The 24698-nt window shown below is 51.3% G+C and overlaps 11 protein-coding genes across 11 annotated transcripts; 9 read left to right on the forward strand and 2 right to left on the reverse strand.

The window, feature by feature from the left end:
- Positions 1-161: 161 nt before the first annotated feature.
- Positions 162-1948, forward strand: CONPUDRAFT_152114 (uncharacterized protein; the record flags this gene model as incomplete). The annotated part of the gene is made up of 3 exons (XM_007768744.1): positions 162-1489; positions 1545-1777; positions 1848-1948. The coding sequence occupies 3 exons, from the start codon at positions 162-164 to the stop codon at positions 1946-1948; spliced, it is 1662 nt and encodes a 553-aa protein (XP_007766934.1).
- Positions 1949-2379: 431 nt separating this feature from the next.
- Positions 2380-3194, forward strand: CONPUDRAFT_152115 (uncharacterized protein; the record flags this gene model as incomplete). The annotated part of the gene is made up of 5 exons (XM_007768745.1): positions 2380-2455; positions 2508-2603; positions 2656-2845; positions 2902-3112; positions 3165-3194. 5 exons carry the CDS (start codon positions 2380-2382, stop codon positions 3192-3194), a joined length of 603 nt encoding a protein of 200 aa, XP_007766935.1.
- A 160-nt stretch (positions 3195-3354) lies between these two features.
- CONPUDRAFT_52687 (RabGAP TBC) lies at positions 3355-5766 on the reverse strand (the record flags this gene model as incomplete). Its single annotated transcript, XM_007768164.1, has 12 exons — positions 3355-3445; positions 3502-3569; positions 3621-3675; positions 3730-3929; positions 3985-4162; positions 4216-4340; positions 4432-4533; positions 4586-4649; positions 4702-4881; positions 4936-5032; positions 5083-5106; positions 5163-5766. 12 exons carry the CDS (start codon positions 5764-5766, stop codon positions 3355-3357), a joined length of 1788 nt encoding a protein of 595 aa, XP_007766354.1.
- A 236-nt stretch (positions 5767-6002) lies between these two features.
- Positions 6003-8124, forward strand: CONPUDRAFT_121437 (allantoinase). The gene is made up of 7 exons (XM_007768746.1): positions 6003-6230; positions 6297-6527; positions 6583-6805; positions 6866-6937; positions 6987-7040; positions 7096-7761; positions 7823-8124. Exons 2-7 carry the CDS (start codon positions 6328-6330, stop codon positions 7976-7978), a joined length of 1371 nt encoding a protein of 456 aa, XP_007766936.1. The 5' UTR covers positions 6003-6230; positions 6297-6327; the 3' UTR covers positions 7979-8124.
- A 463-nt stretch (positions 8125-8587) lies between these two features.
- CONPUDRAFT_51658 (acetylornithine aminotransferase) lies at positions 8588-10345 on the forward strand (the record flags this gene model as incomplete). Its single annotated transcript, XM_007768106.1, has 8 exons — positions 8588-8756; positions 8812-8876; positions 8936-9110; positions 9188-9270; positions 9332-9673; positions 9723-9800; positions 9852-9949; positions 10009-10345. The coding sequence occupies 8 exons, from the start codon at positions 8588-8590 to the stop codon at positions 10343-10345; spliced, it is 1347 nt and encodes a 448-aa protein (XP_007766296.1).
- Positions 10346-10869: 524 nt separating this feature from the next.
- On the forward strand, positions 10870-13851 carry CONPUDRAFT_81157 (uncharacterized protein). Its single transcript, XM_007768341.1, has 10 exons — positions 10870-11103; positions 11172-11232; positions 11282-11327; positions 11381-11487; positions 11537-11649; positions 11704-11961; positions 12028-12091; positions 12141-12684; positions 12747-13649; positions 13702-13851. The coding sequence occupies exons 1-9, from the start codon at positions 10925-10927 to the stop codon at positions 12977-12979; spliced, it is 1605 nt and encodes a 534-aa protein (XP_007766531.1). The 5' UTR covers positions 10870-10924; the 3' UTR covers positions 12980-13649; positions 13702-13851.
- A 385-nt stretch (positions 13852-14236) lies between these two features.
- Positions 14237-16177, reverse strand: CONPUDRAFT_121447 (Josephin-domain-containing protein). The gene is made up of 7 exons (XM_007768747.1): positions 16038-16177; positions 15974-15984; positions 15817-15919; positions 15711-15762; positions 15609-15659; positions 15363-15553; positions 14237-15309 (listed from the first exon to the last, which is right to left on the reverse strand). The coding sequence occupies exons 1-7, from the start codon at positions 16132-16134 to the stop codon at positions 14333-14335; spliced, it is 1482 nt and encodes a 493-aa protein (XP_007766937.1). The 5' UTR covers positions 16135-16177; the 3' UTR covers positions 14237-14332.
- A 138-nt stretch (positions 16178-16315) lies between these two features.
- Positions 16316-17673, forward strand: CONPUDRAFT_136231 (uncharacterized protein). The gene is made up of 5 exons (XM_007768748.1): positions 16316-16658; positions 16710-16836; positions 16902-17190; positions 17242-17328; positions 17383-17673. Exons 1-5 carry the CDS (start codon positions 16368-16370, stop codon positions 17492-17494), a joined length of 906 nt encoding a protein of 301 aa, XP_007766938.1. The 5' UTR covers positions 16316-16367; the 3' UTR covers positions 17495-17673.
- A 367-nt stretch (positions 17674-18040) lies between these two features.
- CONPUDRAFT_152123 (uncharacterized protein) lies at positions 18041-19426 on the forward strand (the record flags this gene model as incomplete). Its single annotated transcript, XM_007768749.1, has 1 exon — positions 18041-19426. The coding sequence occupies one exon, from the start codon at positions 18041-18043 to the stop codon at positions 19424-19426; it is 1386 nt and encodes a 461-aa protein (XP_007766939.1).
- A 667-nt stretch (positions 19427-20093) lies between these two features.
- Positions 20094-23614, forward strand: CONPUDRAFT_136233 (Metallo-hydrolase oxidoreductase). Its single transcript, XM_007768750.1, has 11 exons — positions 20094-20240; positions 20297-20478; positions 20531-20754; positions 20808-20907; positions 20964-20998; positions 21052-21063; positions 21124-21215; positions 21267-22249; positions 22309-22428; positions 22494-22803; positions 22861-23614. The coding sequence occupies exons 1-8, from the start codon at positions 20124-20126 to the stop codon at positions 21528-21530; spliced, it is 1026 nt and encodes a 341-aa protein (XP_007766940.1). The 5' UTR covers positions 20094-20123; the 3' UTR covers positions 21531-22249; positions 22309-22428; positions 22494-22803; positions 22861-23614.
- Positions 23615-23958: 344 nt separating this feature from the next.
- Positions 23959-24454, forward strand: CONPUDRAFT_81161 (uncharacterized protein). Its single transcript, XM_007768342.1, has one exon. It carries the CDS (start codon positions 24160-24162, stop codon positions 24364-24366), a length of 207 nt encoding a protein of 68 aa, XP_007766532.1. The 5' UTR covers positions 23959-24159; the 3' UTR covers positions 24367-24454.
- The last annotated feature ends 244 nt before the right edge of the window (positions 24455-24698 follow it).

Below are 24698 nucleotides of genomic sequence, written 5' to 3' on the forward strand. Positions count from 1 at the left end.
TGTGGCGCTATCAGTCCCCGTCATAAAGGTATGATAGAAGCAAAGGTTTAGAATTTCGTTGTTTAGTGAGCAATCCTTTCTTTGCACAGCCACTGATCACCCCAATTTACCAATGAGCTGATGTCACTGACGAGCAAACAAACAAGACGTCGACTGCCACCATGTCTACTGATACAACCGAGATACAGCCATCCTCGTCCTCTCTTCTGCCTCGCCTGTCGAGATCTTCGAGCAAAGCAGAAGCAACTACGGAAGCATCGTCATCTACAGCCATAGCCCAAGCTCCTCCCGCCATACCCAAGGCAAAGCTTTCCGCTGTTAACCGGTTCCTGAGATTAGCTCGCAATGGTAGGGAGGAGAAAGTCATTTTCCCTCCTCCTTCGTGGTTTGCGAACGACGATGTCGTGCCTACTACCGGATCGGTGACGATTAATGAGCCTCAGGATCTTCCCGCCCCGGGTGCAGGCGTGCCTAACACCCCACCTGATAACGGAACCATCACACCAGGAAACGAGTCTGATCCCGAAACTCTTGAACCCGAGACGCTTGCCCGTAGGATTCAGGCGATGATCGGTTTACTGCCAGCCGCGGCCTCATCTTTCTCTCTTACACCTCGATCACCACCTACAGTGACTAACCCTGCTGAACCTGACACACCCCAGCCCACCGCTCCGTCTGTAGCCTCATCTTCTGAACCTTCGTTACCATTTACCGTCGAGGCTAGTGAGCAGGGCACTTTTACCCCAGCTACCTCAGTTGCACCATCAGCAGAAGATTCGCGGTTCATTGCATTCCTCTCTTCTGCGAGTGTGATGAACGGATCGCTGGAGAGAGGCCGTCAATCTGTCTGGGAAGTACTTGAACGTCTTCGGCAACCGTCGAAAAAGGTAGCAGCCCCACCCACCAAGACAGATGGGTCACCTGCTCCGCCTCTCGAAAGCGGGCTTGAAGACATCGATGACAACTCCTCGGTCATGTTTACGGCGCCGCTTGAGCCAGACGCAAGCTCTGAAGTCGAAGTCGCGCAGTCTGAGATTGTCTCTATTGATAAGAACGGCGAAAAGTCACGCAGGCCGGAGAACTTTGCGTACGCTATGTACCTGAAGAAGCTCAAAGGCGAAGCGCTTGCGCGAGCTCGATCACGGAAGGGCAAAGAAACGCCCAGTTCATCCACCATTGGGCCGGGATCCAAGCCTAGATCAATACCATCATCGCCTTTAGCTAGGTCAAGGTCAGATGCGTCATCAGGGCATTCCAATTCCAGGACAGAAAGGTCCTCAACGCCATCTAGGTCTCGTACGGTGAGGCCAGCCCACTCCAGATCTCGCACGGAAATTGTTCCCCAGAAGGCGCCGTCGGCGGATGCTACAAATGAGAAAACAAATGCTCCACATACATCTTTACCACAGCCTAAGCCTAGTGAGTATCGTGTGTGGATACCTTCGACGACCAGGGTGTCATTGGAGGCGACATGGTGGGGCTTCAGAATGTACGTTCAATATCACAAAGTTCCGAGACCATGCAACTTAGACAATGTGTTGCAGCTACCTCCCCCCTCCGGTACTCGACATTCTCAATAATAAACAGTTAGAGGCGGCGAAACGAGCGGCGCTCATTACTTCTGCCCTCCAGTGGCTCATTGACCACATCCCAATGGCGATCATCCCACCCCAGTTCCACCCTGCGGTGTCCATTTTGCGGCGCCTTGCGCCCTACCTTGGCTACTTGGGTGGCTTTGTCGCTTGGAGCTGGTCCAAGATTAAGGCCTTTGACAAAGGTGAGGACGCACATTCTACTTACCATAGTATTAGTGAGAGCTGACGAGGTTGTTTTCTGTTGAATGATAGGTTTTGGTGTGGTCCTTACGGCGACGTGGCTTCTTCCTATCGCACTGGTCCCGGGGACATGGGAAGCAAATGAGGTGCCCCCAGAGTCATCTGCAGCGTGATCCCCATGAGCATTAGGAGAGACTCCAAAGCACAGAAACCAACTACCAACGGATAGACGTACTTGAGCGGATGTTGGATGTCTTTACTTGAAGGACTCGTACAGTATGTATCGTTGAATGTTGTATAATATGCTTACATTTCAGAACGTCAAACCCAAGACGATACACGATGTCTGTAGACGAATGTTCCCGAACGCCGATCTCATGTAAATGGAATGCATCATGATCGAGGCGGTGGAGTCCCTGTTAAGGAATCTCTAGGAGTAGTGGTTGACGTCACAGTCTCCTGAACTCGACGTCACCAGAGAGAACCAAGCCACCAACTGTATAAGAACGTCGGGACGAGCAGAGCACTGGCATCTCGACCCAATACTTAGCGCCCTCTTCACTCCTCTTCATCATTGTCATCACCGTCAACCAATATAATCAACATGGCCAACCCAGAGCTCGACACTTACTCCCGCATCGCAGAGAACACCGACATAGGCCCTCAACAGAAGATAACTGGTAGGTTCTGACTCGGATGTCAGTGGTATGCTCAATTAATCCACTTGAATAGACCTTCAAGGCGTCGTGAAGGAAGCTAAAACTGGTATGCTTACTTCCCGTGACGTCGACGGGAACCTACATTCCCGTGCCATGATCCCTTGTGCTCGTATGTCTTTTCTTGCATGTAGTCATGTTGATGTGGCTTATAATACTCGCAGCCACAAGCGAAAACCAAGTCACGCTGCTCTTCATCGCCAACAATGCATCCCACAAGTTTCCGGAGATTCAGAACGACTCCCACGTGAACGTTAGTTTCTGCGATCCCTCTTCCACCGACTGGGCCTCGTTCTCGGGCAAGGCAAGACTCTCACAGGACAGGGATTTGGTCAAGAAGCATTGGTCTTCGATGTATGAATTTTCGACACAAAACTCTTGTTGACATAAAGTCGCTAACTATGCCGCAGGCTCACTGCCTACTTCGGTGATCTTAAGGATGGTGTCCACACCGGCGATTCAAACGATCCCCGTGTTTCCATCATTGAAGTTATCCCAGACGAAATTCGCTATTGGGTCGCCAATAGCTCCTCGGTTCTTCGCACTGCCCAGGTTGCTGCCAGCGCTGCAGTGGGCAAGGCTACATCCCCGGGCCAGCTCAGAACCATTACCAAAGAGGAAGTATGTTAAGCTTGACTCTTCACCATGCTCAGCTGATTAATTGTTGGCGCAGATCCAACTTGTTTCTGGGCTGCAGAAATAAACAGATCGGCAGACTATTGGTATTCAATGTATTATACAGCCTTGCACGTGTACGCAATCATGTAGTCTTTAGCGTCTCACATATATAATCATGCATGCGCATGACGAACATTCGCTAGCGGGATTGTTGTGGATTGAAGGAAAAAGAGAGCGATCAGCGATCATGACGTCCTTTTATTAATCTGGGGCATTGGGGATGAGAGGCGATGCGACGACATGGCGTCTGCACTTTCATGCATTGCTTCCGCGTACCTTCAATCCAGAAGTTCACGGTTAAAGAATTCTTTAGGAAGTATTGCGTTGCTCACAATAGCTTATAGCGGACGAGCTCCTCTTCCATTTCTTCATTTTTGAGCCGTGCCATAACCAGTTGGTTCTGCATGAAGGTTAAAGAAGGATGAGTACCCGAGAAGATTGATCGGCGTACAAGAACTTCAACATGTTCCGAGTTGAGTTGTGCGAGATCATCGTCTAGCTGTTTCCTGCGATGGCAAGCAATAGGCATTGGGAGTTGTTGCATACAATCAGTGACTTACACGTGAGCCATCAACGTGCGGTTTTGGTTCCGTAATCCATCCATTTCGGTTGCATGCGCATCGCGTGTCCGAACCAAATCCTCGTACTCGTGTGCGTACGCCTGAAGCATGAATGGCGTGATCTTCAGTGAAATGGCATCCGTGACAAACGCGTCCGCATTGTATGTAGCCTTGTGAGCGTCATCGTGTGCCTCGCCCGACTCCAGCTAGCGGTATGGGAGTTCACCCTTCGCAATATTGTACCGTAGAGTGCACGCGCACCTGGTATTGATCAAAGACCCGGTTTTTGAGGAAGGCCAATATGTCATCAAACTTCAGCGCAAGGAGAGCATCCTCATTCTTCTGCAGAAGAACGATGCCGAAGGCAAAGATAGCGTCGATGCCACTCGCGAGGCAATTGTCATATATCCGAAAGACAACATCTAGAGGGAAGCTTGCGACAGGAACATGAGCCTTGGACTAAACACAGGCGGAAGAAAGAGGCACCGATAGCTAAATAGCGTCAAGAACCACTGCGAGCAGTACATGCTGGACTTAATGCCCTGACGGAGAAAGTGCAGGTGTAGTGCAGGAAGGATATCTTCTATGAGACGGTCAAACTGGGTGAAAGTCTGGGTAGACACTTGAAGTAAGTTGAATGTAATACCTGATACTACTGGATGTTAGTGCTAACTGGAAACTTTATGTTCTAAAGCTGCTTACTAGCCGTAATTGGAGTGTGGGCATCTCAGGTAAGAAGTGTCCTCGTAGATTATAGGATTGCATGAACCTGACGAGTAAGGAGAATGCCTCTTCATCCGGCATCTGTAATCCATGGAGGGTGAGAGGAAGGGGAAGTAGATCCAACATCACGTACGTTAAGCAGCAGGATGGCGACGATAAATGGGAGGCCTTGACAGTAGCCAACTTGAGGGTCGTACCTGAGGTTATTTAAGAATATGGAACAAAACGGCCAGTTGCACCATTACTGACAGTGAGTATGCTTTGAGAACGTTGAACAGGTTCTCTTGGCCGATGCCTTGTCCATCGGTGAAAAACTCATGGTGAGGGAATGTACGCCCCAAGTCTCGCGTGATGGCCTTCTCATGTGGACTTCTCTCCTTCAATAAACCCAAGTAAGTCGCCTCGAGTTTTGCATCTTTCGATCCTGCCCTAGCTCATATGTAAGTGACGAGGAGCCAGTTCTTAGAGGGCGCTATTGGCTACATTAACTGCCACATCATGCCACGTAGAGTGGCGGGTATGCCCATCTCAATCGATTTCGCCAACTGTACAGGCTTTGAAGCCGCAAATGCCTGATAATCTGCACCCATTGAGAAATAATATACAATACAGAAACATTCAGGCTCATACCTGATATGACCTCTCCCCAGAAGTCTTATGATCAGTGGTCAGCATTCGTGTGCAAGTCCAGAGCAAGGTAGACGACTTACCCCAGTCGACTGCCAAGTCGCGTCCAGAATCCGTCGTCTTCCGCCTCTCCCTGTGTAGACGCTCGAATTCTACGCGTATCTGATTCTGACCTTCTGTGTTGGCGCGTAGCTTATCGACATCGTGCTCGTCCTGGTATCGCTGAACGACACCGACCTGATCAAACACGGACGAAGACAGTTCTGGCGTCTGGATATTGACCGTCGCGGCTGATGCTGACTTCTTGTGTGTGGGGTGCTTTGGTATACTCCGTCTTGGTATTGATGCCTGCGACACGGCGCGATCGACCTCAGGGCTCTGAGGTGGCGGCGATGTGATGACAAGTGACCTGGTGCTTGAGCGCCTAGAGAGGGTGACAGTCGAGAAGCGTAAGTCATCGTCGGTGAATGTGGATTCGTTGGTCGAGTCCCTGATCGATTCTGCAGGTTGATTTTCGGGGAAGGAGGGTATCTTCGGGGACAGTAAGGAATCGAGGGGCGAAGTGACTGCCTCGGGCTCTGCGACGTCTAAGTTTGCCGACAAGGGCTCGGTGCTTACGGTGACGCTTGGGCTCGCATCCTTCGCATCCTGGATGGCTTCCGCGGTTTCATGGCCGTCTTGTGACATTTTCGTGAGCTAGGCGTGGCTGGTGGTGTCAGATTGAAAACTTCATAAGAGGACGGGGTTCGGCAAGCAAACGTGCTTGCTCGGACGCGATACGATGGGGCAGGAATGTCAATAAGCGCTCATGATCGTGTTGGTTTTCCCCACGTGGCATATATTCAACAAATACAACAAGCAAAGTACTCCCTTTCTCTTATGAACTTGACAATCCCTCCAAATGCGATGCCAGGCAACATATACTTGCGAATGGCTGGCCTCATGCATCATGCTCGGCCCATGAATTCAGGCTGGAGCTTTAAGCTTTATCTGCGGCGCGCTGACTCAAATTGACGGAGGCTTGACATTGTGATATCCCGCTCAAATGCGCGTCACGGACCCAGAAATTGGTGAACTCAATCATGGCATCCCCGGCCTATCACGTACCTAGATAGCAGTTGTTCTGTCACTTTTCTCTGAACTTGTTCACAGTCAGTCCTCCTTCACGTACTTTTCCATAGCCATTAACATTGACTGTTATTCATGGTACACCACAGCATTATTCCAGATAAATCACTCGTGCCCGTGATGTCCACTAATTCGCTGTTGGTGACTGGAAGACGCGTACTTCTCCCTGACTTAGATCGGCCAACTGCTGCCACCATCGTGATTGACGAGACATCTGGCAAAATCTCTGAGATCCGTCATCAGTATGAACCCAACGGGTCAGCATCCTCTTGTCGTCATATTGATGCTGGCGATAAGCTAGTCCTTCCCGGGCTCGTGGAGTGAGCGATCCTGTTATTGCTTGTCCCCTGGAAGCTAATAATTATGATCTCACAGTGCTCATGTTCACCTCAACGAACCTGGTCGAACAGAGTGGGAAGGGTTCTGGACCGGGACTCGCGCTGCAGTCTCGGGTGGTGTGACTACGGTCGTTGACATGCCCCTGAACTCCATTCCGCCCACAACAACTGTGGAACATCTGCAGATCAAAAGGGACACTGCAAAGGGTCAGTGTTGGAGTGATGTCGCTTTTTGGGGAGGTGTAATCCCAGGCAATCAGGTGAATATAATCATCATTTTATTGGCTGAATACATCTCATTAGAGCCTCATGTTATCTAGGAAAGCTTAAAGCCCCTCGTGGCAGCTGGCGTAAAAGGCTTCAAGTGTTTCTTGATTGAAAGCGGTGTTGAGGTGCCACACTTTTGTACTCAGCTATCCTCAGATGCTGATAACGGTGAAGGAATTTCCTTGTGTGAATGAATCAGACTTACACGGACACATGAAGGAGCTTCAAGTATGTCTCGATTTGGTGCACACAGACCACCTGCTTACATTGTGCTGCTTTCAAGGGCGAACGCACGACACTCCTATTCCACGCTGAGCTCGAGACCGCTTCTGAATCACCCGCAGAGAACGGAAGTAACACAGCCTATGCAACCTTTTTGAACTCGAGGCCCCAGGAGCTGGAGACCAACGCCATTGCCCTCATCACGCGCCTTCAAGAATCATACCCATCTCTACGCTGTCACATCGTCCACCTATCGGCAGCTTCGGCCCTCCCGTTGATCAGGGCAGCGAAGGCTAAGGGGCTCCAACTGACTGTGGAAACTTGCTTTCACTATCTTTGTCTCTCCTCTGACGACATTCCTAATGGCCATCCAGAGTTCAAGTGCTGTCCCCCGGTTCGTGACCGAAATAACCGAGACCTGATCTGGCAAGCCCTTCTCGACGGTGTAATCGATTGCGTCGTGTCTGATCACAGTCCATGCGTCACTGAACTCAAGAAACTTGACACGGGAGACATCATGGGTGCTTGGGGAGGGATCAATAGCTTGGGATTGGGCCTAAGCTTGCTGTGGACTGAGGGACGAAAACACGGGGTTTCACTGGCGCAAATCATTCGGTGGACCTGTGTGAAGACGGCAGAACATGCTGGGCTTTCAGCATCGAAAGGTCAACTCAAGGTCGGTTATGATGGAGACTTTGTCATATGGGACTCCGAGGAACAGTTCAAGGTAGGCTCCCGGCTAAATATTAAGCTCAATGGTAGAACGGAGAATGACTTTCACCGATCAGGTCCGGGCGGCTCTTCTTGCTTTCAAAAACAAGCTATCTGCATATGAGGGCATGACACTTTTTGGGGTCGTGCAGCAAACATATCTCCGAGGACAGCTGGTATACGACAAGTACAGTGGTTTTGATGGCCTCGCCCCGCTTGGTGTGCTGCTCTGAGGAGTCGACACGAGTGCGGGCTCGGCAAGTTACTGTCGCATACTACGGACATCATAGTTTCTTGCGCCCTCGCTTAGCTTGGTAGATGATTGTCACGATAGGGAGTTGTCCGACAAGGCACAAGCGGTAACAGATATTGAAAAGAGATCAAGTTGTATACACTGTCCGCACGTTGACGTTGTGTTTGCTTCCCATGATGTAGGGCCCAATCTGATACGGCTCGCCTAAAGGGACCGAGAGGCACCGGCTAATGGGAAAGAGGCTCGCTTATGAGGTTCCCACGTCGTTTCGGCAAGAGAGTTTGGCTCGTGGACGTCACTTGTGATCGAAAGTGTGGAGTATATATCCTCTTGCTGTTGGCTGTTTTGGCCCCTCGTTCACTGGACTTCCTGCCCCGGATCGTCTGGATACAAAGAAACCTCTCTGGTAGAGTCCCCTAGCTTTCAGACATGTCGTCTCTTGCGAAATCGTCGCTCCGTACTTGCGTTCGTCATATCCCCGCACCGTACGTCATAGATTGCCTTTTACACTTTGTCGGTCATCGCTCACCATGGAAGGCCGCCGCTCGGTGTCTCTTGCAGTGCTTCGCGCTTGGCAGGTGCAAGATGCATGGCCACTTCGTCCGACCAGCTCCCCGCCTTCGGTCAACGCCATGTAACTAAAGGCGTCGGCCGCCTCACCGACCGGGTCATGACCAAGGGCGAAGGCTCCTATGTGCAATTTGAAGATGGACATCGCATGCTTGATTTCAGCTGTGGTATCGGCGTGACGAACCTTGGTCAGTATCTCAGTGTATCAGTTCTTTTTGCTTTCTGACGTATGTAAACACGTAGGTCACTGTCATCCCAAGGTCAGCCAAGCAGCCGCAGACCAGTGCATGAATCTGGTCCACAGTCAAGTACGTTTTTATAACGCCACAATACACTTCCATGCTAATCTTCATCTCTTGTATTCTAGTGCAGCATCTCTTTCCACTCGACGTACCTTCGCTTGATTGAGAAGCTCCTGCCCATGATGCCCGATCCGTCTCTTGACTCGTTTTTCTTATGGAACTCTGGCTCAGAGGCCGTTGAGGCGTCAATTAAGATGGCCCGGTTCATCACTGGGAAACAGAACATCATTTCAATGCAGGGTACGTAATCGTTCCATCAACATCTTGCAACTCGACAACAAGACTATTCACGCTTGCGTGGCTTCCTTATTTTCAAGGCGCCTATCACGGCCGTACATATGGAGCTATGGCGGTTACCAAGAGCAAGACGGCATACAGTGAAGGCTTCATGCCGTTGATGGTGCGTGTGTACCACAATGGTCATTTAGCAACGTTCACGTATAACAAATTGGGTCCCGCAGCCCGGTGTCTATGGCACGGCATTCCCATATTGGCACCAGCTCGGTGTGCCGAAAGACACGAGCGAGGAGGAGCTAGTTCGCCTCTCGCTTTATCAGCTTGAACTTGTCCTTCAACAGCAAACCGCGCCCAAGGATACCGCTGCCATAATTATCGAGCCTGTCATCGGGGAAGGTGGATATGTCCCTGCACCTCACGCGTTCCTTCGCGGCCTGCGGGAGATCTGCGACAAGCATGACATACTCCTGATCGTCGATGAGGTTCAAAGCGGCTTTGGTCGGACCGGCAGGGTCTTCAACATCGAGTACAGCGGTGTTCGCCCGGACATGATGCTCATGGCCAAGGTTTTTGTCGAGTTCGTCAGGGTCTCGCAGGTGCTTATAGGTATTATAGGGTCTGGCCAACGGTTTCCCACTCAGCGCCGTTGTTAGCCGCAAAGAGCTTACTGACATGCTCAAGCCTGGTTCTATGGTAAAATGTTCTCGCTAGTTCTTGCTTCTGTGCTAAAGGGAGACAATAAAGGGTGGGACCTATGCAGGGAATGCGGTTTCCTGTGCCGCTGGTATTGCTGTTGCTCAAGCTTTCAAGGAGGAGAACATTCTAGCGAACGTCAATGCTCGGTTAGTAACAATATACGTTGCTTGACCTACCCTTCTAACCAAATTTATCTCACTCCCAGCTCTGAGGAACTTTTCTCGGCACTCAATAAGCTGAGCGAGGACCCTGCCATCAAGTCGACCATTGTCGATGTTCGTGGCCAGGGTCTGATGGTTGGCGTTGAGTTCGCTTCGTCGTCGTACAACAAGTACGATGTTGCTCTGCAGCCGTCTGCTCCAAAGGGCATGGCTGCACGGGTTGCTAAGAAATGCATTGAGAAGGGCATGTTGATCCTGACCACGTCTGTATATGAAGTGGTGCGGTTCATCCCGCCCCTCAACATCTCGCAAGAGGACCTGAAGAAGGGCATCGACATCTTCGCTGAGTCGGTGAAGGAGGTCGTTGCTGAGGGTAACTGACTGTCCTGATTTGAGATGGATAATTTGTATAAGTAGACCCTCACAATCGTGTTGTAATTTCTCTCAGAAACACATGGACATACTGAACTCAGAGCGCTCTATTATCCAAAGAGTCTGGACGGCAGCCGCCGCGGGCCTTTTATTGGGAGACGTCACCGTGCATTCGACGCCTCCGTTTGCACCAGTACTTCTGCGTAGGATACTGTAGGATACTTTAGTCGACTAGTTATGCACTACTGGTACCAGGTCAATACGATGCTGATTATACGAAAGCATGGTCATTCGTCGATGCTTTTCGCATTCAACCCGTTGCTGCTAGCTACTGCTGAGGGGCCCGTATCTTATTAGCCGAGGATGCAAATCCTTGGCAATCAAAATGATTTCATTGCGCGCCAAATGCAGTCCTGGCAAGTCTCAACGTTCAACCGGCGTGCTGCTATTTCTGAGTGGCGCGTGTCCTACTCACGGGTAATACGCTTCTCTCTCTCAGCCCATCATCGAATGTGCGCCCAGCCGTCTCCACACTCTATAGTCTGAGCACCAGCTCGCCGGCCTATCATATATCCTCTACTTTCGGCCATGGCAATCGCAGCCAGGTGTTGTCTGATCGGTGTTCTCTTCGCGGCCCTCCTTGGCAGCATTGGCATTGTCAACGCTTATATCCCGGCAACACCCACAAACGACACAAGCCCTGATACCCAGCGGGGCCCGGACGCGAACGGTTCATCAAGGCTGCACCTCCAGTGGTACCAGAACGGGTGCGAGGACACTTGTCCGCGTTGTTGTATGATAGGCCTTACTCGTGATCTTTATGCCATGCCCATAGCTCGGATTGGGAGTACGTTTCGTATCAACTAGTTGGAAACAACAGCAATGGTGTCAGCCAGGTGATTTCTTTCATGCAAGCCAATGTGTCGTGTATCCTAAGTATTACAGGGCGTGTTGGTGCACTTCTCGGAGGATTACGCCTTCAATTCGACAAGTAAGGGAACTCCTTGACACAACGCTCATATGCACACACTCATTACTGTACAGCTATCACACCATGGATAGCTCTTATTGCTTGCGATGCTAATGCAACCAATGCATCGATGGAGGATGACATCTTCACCCTTGCTCGAGACCGGGGTGCAGTTTCAGCTGTAAGGGCATCATCTTGAAGGCTCATTAGCTAATTAACATGTCGGCCAGCTGTTGTACTCTAACTTCTCAGAGCAATGCATTATCAACTCTGAGTATGCCGACCCCGAAAACTTCGATCAAGTCTTCGACATCTTTGCTACGCAAAGCGAAAAAGTGTCTCAGTACGTATTGGCCCTGGACGTGGGCTGGTCGGCCTGATCGATTGTCTTGCGCAGTTTCATCGAGTATGAGTTCGGTGAGTTTGGACCCGGAAACGAGAGCTACTATGGCTATTTCAACGCGACACGCTTAAACCAATCGTTCGCCGACGTCAACCAGTCTCTCAACAACGGGAGTCCCGAAAAACCGGGATGGCTGTACGGATCCCTCATCGCATACAACGCGACTGGATCCACTGCAGGTGGATCCAACAACGGCTCTGGAACTGTCAGCTCTGGCAATTCTGGTAGCCACAAATCAACGGGGCTTGCAATGTTTGTCTTGAAAACAATTCGGCATTCGGTCCTTGCGCGAGACTAATGTAATGGTTTGAATCTTAGGATTATCCTGTATGCTATAACTGGTCTGGTATCAGCCTTGTTTTGCATCGTCATTATCTCTGGGGTAGGCACATATTTTGTCCGTTTGGAACGTTTGCTCATATCGATGGTAGGCTATTAGAGCGGTGCGCCATCCGGAAAGGTACGGTTCCATGACTGCCCACCATGGAGGCGTAATTGTTGGCCAGAGTCGTGCTCAGGGTCTTGGCCGGGCGATACTGGACACGTTCCCTATCGTCAAGTTTGGTCATCCCCCAAATGACCATAGTGCAACTATTCCTAAGGACATAGAGACTACTCATAATGCGCCGGAACCTGGAGACAGGATGGAGATGCTAGCCATTCCAAGCTCAGAGGTGCCGCCTCCGGTTGGACGCCACAGACCATTTGGAGCTGGTGGATCGACCGCGTCAGGAGAAACCCAGGAGCTTGGGTACCCCCAGCCTCGGCCTTCAGCTAGCACTGGGCTTGACCGGTCACAGTCTGACGTGATGCCTGATCAGATTGGTCGAGAAACATGCCCTATCTGCATTGTGGATTTTGAAGCCGGCGACGACCTACGAGTGCTGCCATGCGAAGGGAAGCACCGGTTCCATCAGACCTGCGTTGACCCTTGGCTTCTGGAGCTTTCTGGGTCATGTCCAATCTGTCGACACGGTGCGTGTCTCATAGGTCAAGTTTGACTACAGAAGATGTACGATGCTAAGTCATGTGATTAGATTTTCATGCTCTTGAAGCTATGCTTTCGGAGTCCGGCTTCGAGCAAGACGATCCAGCCGTACAAAGACGAAGTCGGACAATGTCACAAGGCAATCGTTTCTCGCGCTATCTGCGTTTCGCGAGACGACGACATCAACGCAACCAGCGATCACTTGATACCCCCGGTGAAGGCGCAGACAACCCCCCTCTCGAGCCAGTGGAGGAGTCAGGCTCAAGGCGACAAGGACAGTGACCATTATGATTAATATCTTCCACCACATTATGTTTTATTTAGCAGTTACGTGTATGTACTCCCTTTATTGTTCAGGATCCGCAGGCATGTATTGTCTTACATCCATTGTTCATAACGGTATTTACACACCCTTGCTTACCCTTTGCTCGTTTGTCTAGTCTGCAGATGCATCATGACAGCCCCAGCTGACGCCTCGGTTTCGGAGTTCTTGACGTGCCGAAACAAACTGACCGTCTGACTTGCAACTAGGTCATACGAAGGGGTCGCTGACCGACCGACAATTCTTCGGTGGAGTAAACCTAGGCTTCGGACTGCGGTGACGCAGGGGCTGGGGTTCAGTGCCCGATCCAGTCCCGAGCGGAGCATGCACGAATTTACCACTGAATCCGAGAGGCGGATGGACAGGGATTGACCTGTGATTTGCCGAATCCAGGGAGAAGCCTCGTCATTGTTACCGTCATCATCGACCTTTCCTCGAGGACTCCTCGACCGATTCGAGACGAAAGCTCCTATACCCCAGACGAGGTCTCAGTATAAAGGCAGGACGATTTTCTCCCTCGACCTCAGTATCTACTACCACTTCACCAAACCACACCACCCAACTAGTTTTATCACAATGACCGACTTCGGACGTCAATCTGCCGGCGACAAGGCCCAGTCTAACCTTAAGGTATTCTTGTCCTCCTCTACTTTAACCTAAAACGCTCAAATGGTTACTACAGCCCGATTCTCAGAAGTCCATGACTGAGCAGGCTGGTGACAAAGCCAAGGGCATGGGTGACTCCGCTGCCTCGACCGCTCAGCCCGAGGGTCAGAAATCATACGGCCAGCAGGCCACTGACACTGTCAGCGGTAACTCCAACCAGAACTCTGTATGTTTGCCACAATGTTTAGAACCTGATCGTTCGCTTACATTTCGGCCGCAGGGTTCTATGCTCGATAAGGCCAAGGACACCATGGGGATGGGCAACCGCAACAACGCTTGAGTTTAGTTTTTGTGGACATTTATGATGTAACGTTATGATCTTGAACATGTACATTATAGTTACCTTGACATTGTAAATTCAAAACGATGACGGCCAAAATTGCGGTTGATTCCTAAGGCGGCAACGATAAATATGAACTTCCTTATATGATTCAAATTCAATACGTCTTCTCAAAGATTTAACATGGTTATTCGGCCATGATGCACATGCAAGTGCAACGATGTAACTCGTAGCAACGTCATACGCAATGCATCAACCTCGAGATTTGGCTCACTTTATTCGCAGGTCTTGAAATCTACATGGCGTGGAATTACGCCACTATCTTATTATTATCATTATGGTTCTATTTACGTCCAATACTACTTTCTTATCCACCGAAGCGCGCAAGTCTTCGGCGCCTCATCTCATCCATGTCGACGGCTTCTGCTGATGGTTCTGGCTGTTCTGATTCAGTCCGTGCAGTACCAGCGTCTGACTCGGTCTCTCCGTCGCTATCCTGCGGTTTCATACTGCTTGACACAGTTGTGGCATTAGAGGGAGCCTCTGAGGATGAAGGCGGCCGGGTAGGAATTGTGTTTTCAGGGATGTTAAAGCCTTCGGGCATGTTTTCAAGTGAAGCTTTGAGGGCAGCTTGAAATTCAGCATCGTCGTCATCGTAGACGCGTTCTATACCGTGATCTCCCCAGGAGTTCGTCATAGCTCTTCGCGGCACCGAAGCTTCAGGCTCGACGTCATCCTGACCATCTTGCTGCTGATGGTGAGCCAGTGACTCCTCCATGGCTCTACGTAGCATATCGTCTTCGTTGCCTTCATCTGCGGAGGATTGTGGTCCCTGAGAACCCCGCGCGCGCGGCTCAAGAGGAAAGCGAGCAGTTTCATCTTCATACTGTTCCCTTAGTGCCATTTCTTGCTGCTCCCGCATACGGTTCATGATAGCCCGATTTCGTGCCATGGATGCAGCCACGGGATCAACATCGGCGTTACCGTATGGGTCCTGTCCAGGTGGTATCAACGATGATGTTGGCGCCCTTGGCGCAGTGGACTGCTCTAGTTGAGGAGGCTGTATTGGGGAGAATGAGCCAGCCGTCAGTGGCAGAGGGAAGGTGCTTGATCCTCCGGCGAGGGAAGCTTGGAGGGCAGCCTGGAGCTCCATATCCTCGTCTTCAAAACCTTCCATGCTGTGAGAAGCCACTGCTCCAGGATCGTTGGTGCTTGCGGCAGAACGAGATGATGATGAAGATAGCGCAGATTCCGGGATAGTGGATGCGATATCGTCCGCGACGCAATGTGGTAGGGCTGAGGGCGCTGCAGGATCCAGTGGAATTATCACAAAGACGGAGTACCCTGTATTTACCATGTCAGCTCAATTTTCTATCGGTCGCATGCAAGTGGCTGACCATCGTTCTCGGCTTGCTGTATGAACATGCTCAAATAAAGCTTGCCGACCCACTGTGGGGCTGATTCGAAGGAATTGAGGTTGAACCAGTGTGAGTTACCGGTGTCGTTGGTGGGGTCTGTGGCTGGTGAACCTAACCTGCGCAAGGTGTACCAATGTTGATTTTGGTTGAGCACAAAGCCTAGTCGGTTGCTATAAAAATGAAAATATTGAACATGGGAAACGATGGAAAGAAGCATATACTCACTGAGGAAACTCTTGATAGGGCCTCATCTCCTCCGATCTCCATCGAACAAGACTAAATGCAAGATTAAGAACTGCGTGACAATATAGGATGTCTCCGACACACCTAAGGCCCCAAACATTGAGAGCGTGCTCTAGAACTTGAATAGAGAAGAAGCCTGTCGTAATAGATTTAGTTCAGCCATCAGATATAACGGCGATCCATATCACACCGGTGTCGTCCATGTTTGTGCTGCCAGTCTCCCGGTCCTGATCATAGCTTTGCTCCATCGAATCCAGCGTCCGAGCAATATCCGAAAGGTCAGGGGCAGAAAACTGAAGAGGTTAAGTGTCAGTATTCCATTGAACAGACCACCCTCAACGACAGACATAGTTGCCCTCTGTTACCTGACGATCAGCGTAATACAGCAAAGGCATAACCAGACAAGCGTACGAAGCAGGGAGTTGAGGGCGTGTTGAGCACAAAGCATGGAGCCTTCTTGCTGCTTCTCATGATAAATGTGGGATACTAGGTTGTCCATTGCAGACATTGTATGATCGGTGGCGAAAGTAAAGGGATAAATCGGATAGAGATCTACACAAAGGCCTTCACAAGCGACGCGCGTTATCGAAAGGCACACCAGGAGACGCGCACGCGTGTCTTACGTCAGCGGATGTGCCACGAGAGCTGTGCAAGTTGCCTCTGCCTCAGAATCACTTTGTCGTGAAATACCCGTTTCCGCTGTCCGCAGGGGCACCATCTTTTCCTCTTTCTCACTACACAATGTCTCTCCGGAGGCCAGTACGCACCACGTCTTCACCCATCTCCCTCTCGCTCTTTTCTTTCTTCTTGATCTGGGCTAGTGCAGTCGTCGCGATACAGGATGACAACAACGCAGACTCGTTTAGCTGCCAGTTCTCAATAGGATCGCTGAAATATGACATGACACCTCTTGCTGGCCCAAAGTCGGTGACCCGAGAAAGAGAGACACCTCCGAGCACGATGCTCGACTCGTTGCGATTTGACTTGTGTGATGAGCTACCAGCTCTGGACGATGTCCCTCAAGGAGACCAGGTGCGTGCTCTCGACTTATGCTTTCTTGCGTTCTGCTTATCCTCTCTTTAGTGTGAAACAGGCACGCGAGCATGTTTGACAAAGACGAATCGGAAAGGAGACAACTCGGATCGAATAGTCGCGGTCATTCCCGTGGCTCAGACGGCCTCCCTCCGCCCAGATTATTCCACAATTTCTTGTACGTCTAGTACTGCCATAGAGTTCAAACTTTTCACTGGTGGTGAAAACTGATACTGCTCCCAGCGCCGGATGGTGTCTCTCTTAAATTCCATGGCGCTTCCTACCCCGCTTCTGCGTCTTCACCAACACCACAGTCGTTACGTTTCAGTCTCATCTGCAACAAAGATAGCACCTCCGATCCTGTCTTCTCCTCATATGAAAACGGTGAAGTACATGTTGAATGGAATACTACAGTTGCTTGCGGCCGCTCAGCGGACGACAAGCCCGACAACGAAGACGAGACACCCGATCCTAATCCCGACTCGCCCTCGTCAGAGAAAGTCGGTAGTGGAATAGGCTGGTTCTTTTTGGTGTACGTCCTTTTTGCTTTTATCTGCCTCTCACGCCTTATCATGGGTATCAGGTTACTGTTGGCGATCTTGGCGTACTTTGGTGTGGGTGCCTACTACAACTACTCTAACTATGGGGCTCGCGGCCTGGATCTCATACCGTGAGCTCGTTCTGGGTGTCCTGTCCGTCGCTCGACTAATTGACTTTGTCGCAGACACCGGACCTTCTGGAGAGAAGTTCCCTACATGTTACAAGATGTGGTTTCTCACCTGTGCTCGTCAGTTCGTCCACGACGCATGTCGAACAGGGGATATATAGCTGTATGAGCAGTGCTAGTGAACGTCCTAGCGTTTGCGGTTCTCAGGCTTTCCGTCACTATGATGCTGGTTATAGTAGGCTGGGGTGTCGAGGATCACCCGTCTTTCCGAGTAGAGCTTACAGTCGTAATATAGTCGGGTCTCATAATATCGTAATGCTTAGTGACAAGTTTTGGTTTGCAACACCGTACAGAGTGCTTTAGTCTAGGGTCATTTCCCTACAACTCTATCCGCCTGATCGGCAGCCCAGCGACAAAAGGCGCCGTCATAAGTAAAGTCACAATATTTTAGACCCCGACCTTCTCCAACGGTCGGTCAACCGCCACAGGGCAACATAGACGTTTCTAGCTACGTTCCTGTTTTTTTATACCAGACACGATGGCCAGGAAAGTCTATGTCGTGACTCGGGGAGTGCAGCCCGGAATATATCTCAACTGGTACGTGACCGCCTTTACTTTGGATTTACAAGACGCGTTGTAGAGTCGCGGTTTCAGGATTGAAGCGCAAGAACAGATATATCGCGTTCCAGGAGCCTTATATCAGGGCTTTGATACAATGGAAGAAGCAAACATTGTCTTCGAGGGTGCTCGTGCGCGTGGCAAGGTCAAACGAATTGCAGCTATTCCTGACCTCAGCCAGGCGCCGGTCCAGGCCGCAACAATCTCTCCGTTGTCAATGTCGTTGGCGAGATTGCCAACAACCCCCAGTCTTTTTCGTCAGGACTTGGAACCTATCGTTGTCGCCTCAGACCGTGCTAGCACTGTTGGAAGACCATCTTCCGTGTATGAACGCGCCTCTGTTGGCTCGGCTGCCTTGCAGAGTGAGCACTCACGACGGCCTTCAATACCCCAATCTCAGGAAGAAGTCGCTTCTCGATCATCCTTTCCTACTCTTGTCACTATAAGGGAGCCTTCTAACCCGGGTGGCAGCAGTTCAAGCCAGACGACACAATCGCCACGAGCGACCGCCGTGACCAAGTCTTCTTACTCGCAATGGACTCCAGAAGGTGCCTCGACCTCGAGTGCGCTTCCCAGGACCGAGCAACTTCTCACACTCCAGAATGCCAGTCCTCTTGAAGTTGCGAGGCAGCGCTCTCGATTGCGGTCGTCAAACATTCGTCCCATCGAAAGATCGCACACGCTGCCTGAGGTGCTACACTCCGAGCGGGAAGCACATTCAGGTTCTCTTGTGCGCAAATCTAGGACGCTTGGTGATAGCCAGGACTTTGAGCAGAAACATCGGACAGCAACAAGCCCCAGCAACCTGCGTCAGCCTAGCGGGAGCAGTACTTCCATCCAACCACGCCTCAAACAAATCCCGTCGGTCAGTACGGAGTCTCCTAGATGCCGTGTCTCTCAGTGGAGGGAGGAAGCATCGTCCGCCGCGATCACCGACCTCGATCCATCGGATGGCGAAGATGAGATGACCTCGAGTAAATACCAGGGTAGAAAAGGGAAGGAGAAGGCCAGACAAACACCCCCACCTCAGGATGATGCACACCATTCTTCGCTTGCTGACAGACAGGAGGGTAATTCAAGTATCACACTACGCTGTCCGTCGCATTGTCAAGCAAATCACACTCCCGTCAAGGAAACCAAATCCGTCGTGCAACCCCGAGCTCTTCTTGAAGCAACTGAAGGACCGCATGAGAACGCTGCTCCAGTCGGGTTCGAAAGTGAAGATCCCGACAGTCCTCGAAACAAGTACCTCGCGCGGTTACAAGCAGGGCACGGGAAGCGCAGTCCTGTAACGTCTACCAGTCCCACACGCGATAGGGTGCATAAGAAGCACGAAGCGACTAGCTCAGCGGAGTTGGCCGTGTCTTTTGCTTCGTTCGGGATGTCGCACGCACAAATACAATATCAAGGACCAACGATGAAAGACGATGTACGCTCTCCGCTCAAGCCAGGTACAAGAGTTCCTTCTGCGCTGGTGAGGTAAGGTTCGTGGGTCATACAATGTGTGACAGAGACGCTCGGATGTCGTTGGTGCGAATGAGTTACTGAAATCCCCATCAGGAATCCGGGGGTTGGCCGACCTTCGCCCTCCTCATACAGTACTTGATGTTGAGGTGATAACGTGTCATGACATAATTGCAACGTCCAAGTCTTGAGTTCGGCCAACTTGGTGCTAGAACGTTGAACATGATGATCTTGTTGTTTAATTTATTGCTTCATGTATATCAGACTTGCTGCCATTTGATCGCATTCTTGAATATAACATAGTAGGCTTTGGAGCCAGATGCAAGTCGATCTAATCCTCTCAGAGAGCAGTGAAGAAGGAAAGTGGTGCCATTTTCCCACGAGAGGTCGAGAATTACGACGTCACGCTTCCCCACACGGTTCACCAGCACCACCATCGGGCCGTACTGAATACACTAAGCTGCAATGTGGAGCACAACCCTCCAAGGCCCGCCAGACCAAGCATGGTCCTTAAGTACGCTTACTCGTCCTACATTCACCTACCATCTCCAGCAACAGTACTGCACTAAGTGTATCTACTATGCCGGCGCCCTTACCCGCCCATCACAAGAATGACCGCAAGACGTCGTTCGACAACCCATGGGCTCCTGTCAGCACACCGCTCCAGTCTCTCAGGGCAGTTGTATCATCCCTCAGTCTTCCTCTCGTTAGAGTTGATGCTACCGACAATGAACGCGTCAAGCCCACTGTCACAGTCCCGGCTGACTTCACCGCGTACTCCTCTGGCGATATGGAGCATTCGTTACACGCCACTTGGCTCGGACATGCAGTCGGTCGTCTTCCCAGGTTGTCGTCCTCAGTTGTTGCGTCGCTTACTGTCTTTCTCTAGGGCTACCTGGTCCAGCTCCCTACGGCCAAGGGCTGCAAGGCTCATCGTGTTATCTTTGATCCCATATTCGCCCAGTATGCATACCCGTCAAATATCATGAACGGTCTAGCCAGGCGCCTGCCTCCACCGTGCAGCATTTCGCAACTACCCGAGATTGATTTTGTTGTCGTGAGCCATAACCAGTGAGCTCCCTCTTTTTACACTGAATGCCAATTAACTTCGCGTCTTTATCAGCTATGACCACTGTGACCTTGAAGCACTCTCCGTCCTCTGGAAAAGATCAAAAGCGGATAGACCTATCAAGTTCTTAGTCCCTCTTGGTCTTAAGTCTCTTCTTATGTCTGCAGGTATACCCAAGTCAGCGATTGTGGAGCTAGACTGGTGGGACTCAGTCGCATACCCATGTGCAGGTGGACAAGAGGTCACGCTGGCCTGTACACCCTGCCAGCACACGAGTGGTTAGCGCTTTCTCTTTTATTATCTTCTGACATTTATGCCCGCAAACCATCAGGGCGAGGCGTGTTTGATCAAAAAGGGACCCTCTGGTCTAGCTGGGTTGTGCAGCAAAAATCGCCGGACAGTGACCTCATGGCTTCTGTATATCACGCTGGGTACGAGAGTTTGACTTACGTGAGCTTCTCCATGTTCTGAGCTTGACATTTGGTAGAGATACCGGGTACCAGACCGCTGCAGGGCCATGTCGTACGTCTCTGTCACGGATACGTATCATGGTTACTCATTTTCCCTCAATGCAGCTGCATTCAAAGGTGACCTTGCATCTGACGGCTTTATAATTAGCTTCGTGTCATATTGATGGCATTCCTCAGAAATCGGAGATAAATATGGTCCTTTCGACCTTGCTATGATACCCATTTGGCGTGGCGCTTCGCTGAGTTTCGTAAGCTCATGGGGCTACAAGGTAACCTCGATGCGCTCTTCCTACAATCTTGGCTGACATTTCTCTTGTCAGCTATCGGACGACAGTCACCTCGCTACCACCCATGCATCTCCTGAGGATGCCGTCCTCCTCACGAAGGATATTCGTGCTCGTCATTCTCTGGCAATGCACTTTGCGACATGGGCGGGCAGCGACCACGAGGCTTTTGAGCCGCAATACCGCTTGATACAGGCTCGAAGTGGGGACTGGCACGAAGAAGGCGGCTTTGGTGTGATCGATATTGGGGAGAGTGTTGTCATTTCGGTGGCCAGGCCAGACACCTCACAGCGTTCGTGAGGATGTCGCAACTTCTCGAGCCGGTCGTTTCATTGGGAATCTAGATATCATGTTTCTTCTTCTCTTGTAGAACATGGAAGCTGGTATTTATTGAGACACCACCTAATTTGACAGCTGGCTAGGTTGAGTGTAACACACGATACTACCAGAGTCTTCTTCTTGTTGTACTCCCCCTGCAATAGCAGCGACAAATTCAAAAAAAAACCTACCAGAGCCTTCGTTGAAAGGAGAGACGTGGGAAAGGAACACCAACCGAGCGCCTCGGGAGCAGTAGCTGTAATAACCGAACTATGGACTCGCCTTCAACATCTTCGGCGTCCTTGCCCTCCTTCAGCGGCTCCCATCTGCTCTCTGAATCACTTCCAGAAACGCCAACTGCCGAAAGGACTGGCCCAGGCGGAGCCGATCTCTCTCTATCCGAACTATCACTGAATGACAGACCACCCGAGGATAAGCCTTGGCGATTTAGCCTCCTCGCTCCGGCACATCAGCGCGGCCAGGATGACGCCGCTGGCCCGGCCGTCGATGATACGATAAACGAAGAGGAGGAGGACGAACATGCTCCAGAGCATGAGCCTGGAAGATCGGTGCTGCGAGCGTCCGAGGCTGCACGCGCCAGAGAGGAGCGCCTGCTGCGCGATCTGCATACGCTTCGCAAGATAAACGCGTCCTTTGCCGTGTTCAAGGAGGCGCTGCGGTCCACGCAGACTGCAACAGAGGTGCGAAGCATCTTAACATCGCACGCGCCACGCTCACGGTCGATTGACGAATGTGCCAGACTATGGGTCAGCAACTGGCGCAGACCAATGCACTGCTGGACAAGTATGCTACTGTGCTCGCCAAGTCTGAAAGCGCGACGCGCCTCATCTTTGATCAGCGATGGGAGGGCTCCGCTGCTGTGAGCTATTACATCGCAATGTCTCATCTGGAGTTCGAGTCACTGATTGGTGTACATGCATCCAGGACGAGCAGCGGGTTCTCCGAGAACGGCGAGAAGAGGAGGAGCGTCTCAGGCGCGAGGCTGAAGAGCGTGCTCGACAAGAAGCGGAAAGGGAGGCAGCACGGCGGGAAGCAGAGGAACGCACCCGACGAGAAGCTGAGGAACGCGCTCTCGCTGAGGAGCGGGCGCGGTCCAAGATCGCGCCCCGGGGACGTGGAGCTGGCACAACGTCGTCGTCTAGAACGCCGATGATAGCTAGCGGTGTTCGTGGTGTGCGAGGAACACGCGCGTCCATCATGGCTGCGCGTGGAGCAAGGGGTTCGACGAGAGGTGGTACGTATATGTGATACTTTGATTGGGGGTGGTGACTGACGTGAGCGCACTGAGCAGCACCTTCTGGCATTCCATCGAGTTCAGCGCATACACGGACGGGAAGCGCCACTGGCAGTGTGAGTGGAAGGTCGGGCTCATCAATATCAAGAGGATCATTGCGAGGGAGGGTGTAATTGGCTATTCCAGTGGAATGAACCTTACGACACATCACTGCACCTATACCACGATGTTCGCGAACGATAAGCACAACTCGTCAGATGAACCAATGTGATACTGCAAAATGGTAACAAGTGGTGAGATATATGCAACTACGTCGCCATATCCTGAGAGAAAAAGATCAAAGTAGGGTGATTGTGCTACTGAGTACAAGTTGTAAAGTCCATATGTATCGTAAACTGTGATCGTCAAGCATGTCCAAGCATGTCCAATGTGATAGTCCGTTCGTTATCAGTCCATGCTGTTTTGAAGGTCTGCAGAGCAGCCAAAAGTCCAGTTCATTGCAGACGGTGCATCCCTGCTACGGTGCATTTAAGCGGTAGCAGAGGAGTTCGTGGCCTGGATGGAGAACTGATTGCTCCAGTTGCCAGAGTCACCCATCACTATGAGAGCACATTTGCTGTCAGCTCAAGTTCAAGAAACCACATCTCAACTTTACTTACAGACAATGATGTAGTCATCACCGGCGGTAATGTTGGCGGGTATGGTCACGTTGACGGACCCTTGAGTGAGGTTGAAGCCCTGGGCGAGAGGGCTGTCGGCCAAGGTCGTGTTGCCAGTGCGGAGGTAAACAACACCCTCGGGGTTGGTGACCTGAGTAGGCTTGCTGGAGGTGTCCCAGGTAACGTTGTAAGTCTGACCTGCGGTCCAAACGGTGCCGTTGGTGGGGTAGGTCACAGGTGGGTCCCAAACGTCTCTGCGGTTGAGGGAAAGCGGGACGGCGGAGACAAGGGAGAAGAGAGCCATAATGGCGAAGCAGAAAGTCATGATGGTGCGGGTGACGGCAGACATTACGTGAGGTTGGTAAGCGAGATTAGGATGGTTCGTGAGGATCGTGAGGTGGGTGAGGGTGAGTCGACGAGGACAGGTCGATGGATAATGTGGACGATGGACAGCTGCTTATATATGGCTTGGATTGGCACCGCAGAGGTCCAGAGAGGCCGACGCGTGAGACTGGATCGAAGATGTGCAGTGCGTCAGATCTAAAGAGACCGGTGTTAGCTCCAGCCCAAGAGCGCTGACCGCGGCATCCATGCTCCTCTCCCTCCTGGTCATACATATCCGTCACCCACAAAGGCCCCATCTTGCCGTGGCAGTAACTGCCTTGCATTGCATATGGAGCAGTCCACTGGGACTAGCATGGGTCTACACTGGGTCTACCGTGGTCCGGTGTCTGCAGGTGTCTGCCCGACGGGCCCGACGTACGATATCTGGATGACTAAAGTCGCCGAAAAGCAACCCCAGAAGCAGAAGAACCTCTCTGTAGAACTTTCGGCCAGCCTCAGCCGTGCTTATCTTCAACCAATCTTTAACGCTCAGCAGACTTATGTCAGTCCGAAAAGATAATATTCTAGATTATTCTCCGTCCCCCGATGACGGCAGTGTCTGGCAGTGTTAGCTCGTGAAAACCCGGAATATGAAGCTGAAATTCCAGACCTTTCTAGCTAGCGGCCTCATCATGCAGCTACTCTCCGTCTCGTACCGCTCCCTCATAACCATGGTGGGGATTCGCCAGTGAATCCAGTCAACATGTGAACAGTTGTCTGCCATAGAGTCGTGTGACGCATCCCCGATCCTGCAGCACCTGCAGATGAGTGAGGAGCGCAATTCACCTGGTCATGTGCGGGCGCCACATACTCCCTTGGGCAAAGCAGAACACTGGGCTTCGCAACGACAGG

The sequence above is a fragment of the Coniophora puteana genome (assembly GCF_000271625.1).
Source record: "Coniophora puteana RWD-64-598 SS2 unplaced genomic scaffold CONPUscaffold_4, whole genome shotgun sequence".
NCBI classification, from domain to species: domain Eukaryota; kingdom Fungi; phylum Basidiomycota; class Agaricomycetes; order Boletales; family Coniophoraceae; genus Coniophora; species Coniophora puteana.

What these genes read in the sequence shown, in the direction of transcription:
- CONPUDRAFT_81161 (XM_007768342.1), top strand. Translation starts at nt 24,160, where the DNA reads ATGGGTCTACACTGGGTCTACCGTGGTCCGGTGTCTGCAGGTGTCTGC.
- CONPUDRAFT_121447 (XM_007768747.1), bottom strand. Translation starts at nt 16,134, where the DNA reads ATGTCTGCAATGGACAACCTAGTATCCCACATTTATCATGAGAAGCAG. An exon ending in CACAAACATGGACGACACCG is followed by an intron (nt 15,763 to 15,816) that starts GTGTGATATGGA and finishes CTATTACGACAG; the next exon opens with GCTTCTTCTCTATTCAAGTT. An exon ending in CCCTATCAAGAGTTTCCTCA is followed by an intron (nt 15,554 to 15,608) that starts GTGAGTATATGC and finishes TCATTTTTATAG; the next exon opens with CAACCGACTAGGCTTTGTGC.
- CONPUDRAFT_136231 (XM_007768748.1), top strand. Translation starts at nt 16,368, where the DNA reads ATGTCTCTCCGGAGGCCAGTACGCACCACGTCTTCACCCATCTCCCTC. An exon ending in ATGTCCCTCAAGGAGACCAG is followed by an intron (nt 16,659 to 16,709) that starts GTGCGTGCTCTC and finishes TCCTCTCTTTAG; the next exon opens with TGTGAAACAGGCACGCGAGC. An exon ending in ATAGGCTGGTTCTTTTTGGT is followed by an intron (nt 17,191 to 17,241) that starts GTACGTCCTTTT and finishes CATGGGTATCAG; the next exon opens with GTTACTGTTGGCGATCTTGG.
- CONPUDRAFT_121437 (XM_007768746.1), top strand. Translation starts at nt 6,328, where the DNA reads ATGTCCACTAATTCGCTGTTGGTGACTGGAAGACGCGTACTTCTCCCT. An exon ending in GTCCTTCCCGGGCTCGTGGA is followed by an intron (nt 6,528 to 6,582) that starts GTGAGCGATCCT and finishes ATGATCTCACAG; the next exon opens with TGCTCATGTTCACCTCAACG. An exon ending in TGATTGAAAGCGGTGTTGAG is followed by an intron (nt 6,938 to 6,986) that starts GTGCCACACTTT and finishes ATAACGGTGAAG; the next exon opens with GAATTTCCTTGTGTGAATGA.
- CONPUDRAFT_81157 (XM_007768341.1), top strand. Translation starts at nt 10,925, where the DNA reads ATGGCAATCGCAGCCAGGTGTTGTCTGATCGGTGTTCTCTTCGCGGCC. An exon ending in ACAGCAATGGTGTCAGCCAG is followed by an intron (nt 11,233 to 11,281) that starts GTGATTTCTTTC and finishes TAAGTATTACAG; the next exon opens with GGCGTGTTGGTGCACTTCTC. An exon ending in ACCGGGGTGCAGTTTCAGCT is followed by an intron (nt 11,488 to 11,536) that starts GTAAGGGCATCA and finishes CATGTCGGCCAG; the next exon opens with CTGTTGTACTCTAACTTCTC.
- CONPUDRAFT_136233 (XM_007768750.1), top strand. Translation starts at nt 20,124, where the DNA reads ATGCTACCGACAATGAACGCGTCAAGCCCACTGTCACAGTCCCGGCTG. An exon ending in TTGGCTCGGACATGCAGTCG is followed by an intron (nt 20,241 to 20,296) that starts GTCGTCTTCCCA and finishes GTCTTTCTCTAG; the next exon opens with GGCTACCTGGTCCAGCTCCC. An exon ending in GTTGTCGTGAGCCATAACCA is followed by an intron (nt 20,479 to 20,530) that starts GTGAGCTCCCTC and finishes CGTCTTTATCAG; the next exon opens with CTATGACCACTGTGACCTTG.